Raw genomic sequence first — 2,639 nt, 5'->3', positions numbered from 1 at the left:
ACTTTTAATTCATATAACCTCGTCATTTAAATTTACATCATTCGTAAACTCGTGAAATATTTAAAATAGACAAAATCGTGATGTAATTTAGTCTCTCTCTAAATTTGATTGGTCAATGTGTTGTGTATCTATTGAATACTTCAAAGTTTTAAATTTCTATAACTTTCATCATTTGTATGAAATATTTAGCCATTCACCTTTACCTATTTTTTCTCAACTGTCCATTTAATTTGAATTTGTAAAAATTTATAATTACCAATAAGCCGAAACACATTATACAGTCATATATATTTCATATTTTTTAGACTTAAATTCATATCCAAATTTACATAAAAGTCATAAATTGTATAGTAGCTTCCACATTATGCATAAATTTTTTGTAATTTAAATAATGTAAAAATTATAATAAGTATATACTCCTATTATTTGTAAAAGTTGCTGATTAATTAGAAATTGATCAAATTTGATACGGAGTAGTTTTTTTGGCAACTTATCCTAATATTTGCAATGAGACGTAGTATATATAATGACAAATTAATTGAGATTTTTAATAAACATCTAATTATGAACATATCGCAATAACAAAATGAGATATTTTATTGCAAACGAAGACACTCTCTCTCGCTGCCCCTCTCCATGTGTGCGTGCGTGCAACCTTACAATTTTTTTTGTGAAAATCATGGGCTTAATTAGGTGCGTCGTTGTCACATTCCAAGGTACTCCCCCGTCCCATAAAGATTGTCTCATTTTTCTATTTCCGTCCGTCTCACAAAATTTGTCTCATTTCACTTTTACCATTTTTTATAATGGACCTCATATTCCACTAACTCATTTCTACTCACATTTTATTATTAAATTAATATATAAAAGTATGACCCAACTTTCATTCACTTTTTCGACCCACTTTTTATTATATTTCTTAAAACGTGTTCGGTCAAAGTGAGACAATCTTTATGGAATTGAGTGAGTATTTGTCTCTATAATTTGTTGGTTTTCTATCATGTTTCCTAATTTTGCTCCAAACCAAGACTCCTTTTCATTGCCCCTTCCAATATAAATTTCTTTAAATCATTCCACAATTCCTGAGACTCAAAAGAATATTCCGCCTCCAAAATTAATCAACCAAAATGGCCGAAACTACCTCCTCCACCGAGTCGACTCACGAATCGGCCGAGTTCAAGGCGAAGAAGAGGGCGAAAGAGAGCGGGAACAAGCACCCGGTCTACAGAGGAGTGAGGAAGCGGAGCTGGGGGAAATGGGTCTCCGAAATCCGCCAGCCGCGGAAGAAGTCCCGCATTTGGCTCGGGACTTATCCCACAGCGGAGATGGCGGCGAGGGCCCACGACGTCGCCGCGATGTGCATCAAGGGGAACTCGGCTATCCTCAACTTCCCCCAGTTCAGCGGCTCGCTCCCGCGGCCTGAGTCGCTCTCGCCCAGAGACGTGCAGGCCGCGGCAGCGAAGGCCGCCGCCATGGAGGAGCTCAGCTGCCAGCTGGGCTCCTTCGATTCGCCCTCCTCCTCGTCGTCGACGGTGACATCAGTTGGCGAGGAGGGGAATGCGGGGTCGGAGGAGCTGGGCGAGATCATCGAGTTGCCGAGTTTGGAGGGGAGCTACGAGTCGACCGAGTCGGGGAGCGAGTTGGCGGTGGTTGACTCGGCGGAGGGGTGGCTGCAGCCGCCGTGGTGGGCGTTGGATAAGAATTTTTACGACTACTTCTACAATGAATTGGGTGGCGGCGCCGGCGGTGGTGGGAGTTTGATTTCATGCAGCTTTGAGACTATCAAGTGGAGTTGCTAAATTTAGGAGGTGTGCCTTGTGCTTTAGTGCTTCTATTTTCGGTTTTTTGATGGTTAATATCACTACATTGTAAATAATCATTTTCTTCATTTTCTCACAAAAAAGTTATTGCCACTTTTTTTTATATTGTTTACTTTTTTTTTAGTTTCGAGTGGGTTAGTTGGCTACCTTGTAAATATGAGTGTTTACCTTTTTTTTCTTTTTAATAAATAATTAGTGGTAGTACGTATTTGTTTGATTGGTTTTACACATTTTGTGAATATTACATTGTTTTTTCTAAATATCCCTCAAGTTTTTTTAAATTACAAAAACTAATTAGGCATCTACTACTTTTTTAGCTTAGAATGTTTAGAATTCATGTTTAGGAAAAAGTTATGGTGATTTACACGCAAAATGTTAGTATAAATAAAGTTTAGTTTTAATTATACAAATTTTACAATTCTCTCTTTTTTCCTTCTGTGTTAGAAAAAGAGAGGCGATTGTGATAGAATCTTTCCATCTCAATTTACATGTGGGACTCTCATCTTTTAATAGTAGTTACTAATGAACAAAACTTTTAGAAAGGGATTTTGTAAGTAGGCACTTTTTTTCAACATTATTGAAATAAAAGATGCTACAGCAAATTAAACACTCTTTGTTAGAAGATTTCTTCATTAGTGGTCACGCATTAAAGAAATAGTAATTATACGCGAGTAAGTAATCAAGCCGTGTATTAATCTTTAATGTAATTTATTTTATCCTCATCCAAATTCAAAACCATTCAATAGTACTATTAGTAATATGATATGAAATTTTAATGAAATTTTATCAATACATTAAGCTTCAATTATCGAAAATAAA

The 2,639-nt window shown here is 36.4% G+C and overlaps 1 protein-coding gene across 1 annotated transcript; it reads left to right on the top strand.

Moving 5' to 3' along the window:
- Positions 1 to 1,005: 1,005 nt before the first annotated feature.
- LOC121795144 (ethylene-responsive transcription factor TINY-like) lies at positions 1,006 to 2,082 on the top strand. Its single transcript, XM_042193600.1, has one exon. It carries the CDS (start codon positions 1,128 to 1,130, stop codon positions 1,797 to 1,799), a length of 672 nt encoding a protein of 223 aa, XP_042049534.1. The 5' UTR covers positions 1,006 to 1,127; the 3' UTR covers positions 1,800 to 2,082.
- Positions 2,083 to 2,639: the final 557 nt, after the last annotated feature.

The sequence above is a fragment of the Salvia splendens genome, chromosome 3, assembly GCF_004379255.2.
Source record: "Salvia splendens isolate huo1 chromosome 3, SspV2, whole genome shotgun sequence".
Taxonomy (NCBI): Eukaryota; Viridiplantae; Streptophyta; class Magnoliopsida; order Lamiales; family Lamiaceae; genus Salvia; species Salvia splendens.
This window is presented reverse-complemented; position numbering and strand designations above follow the sequence as displayed.

Excerpts from the sequence above, each read along its gene's own strand:
- LOC121795144 (XM_042193600.1), top strand. The coding sequence starts at position 1,128 with ATGGCCGAAACTACCTCCTCCACCGAGTCGACTCACGAATCGGCCGAG.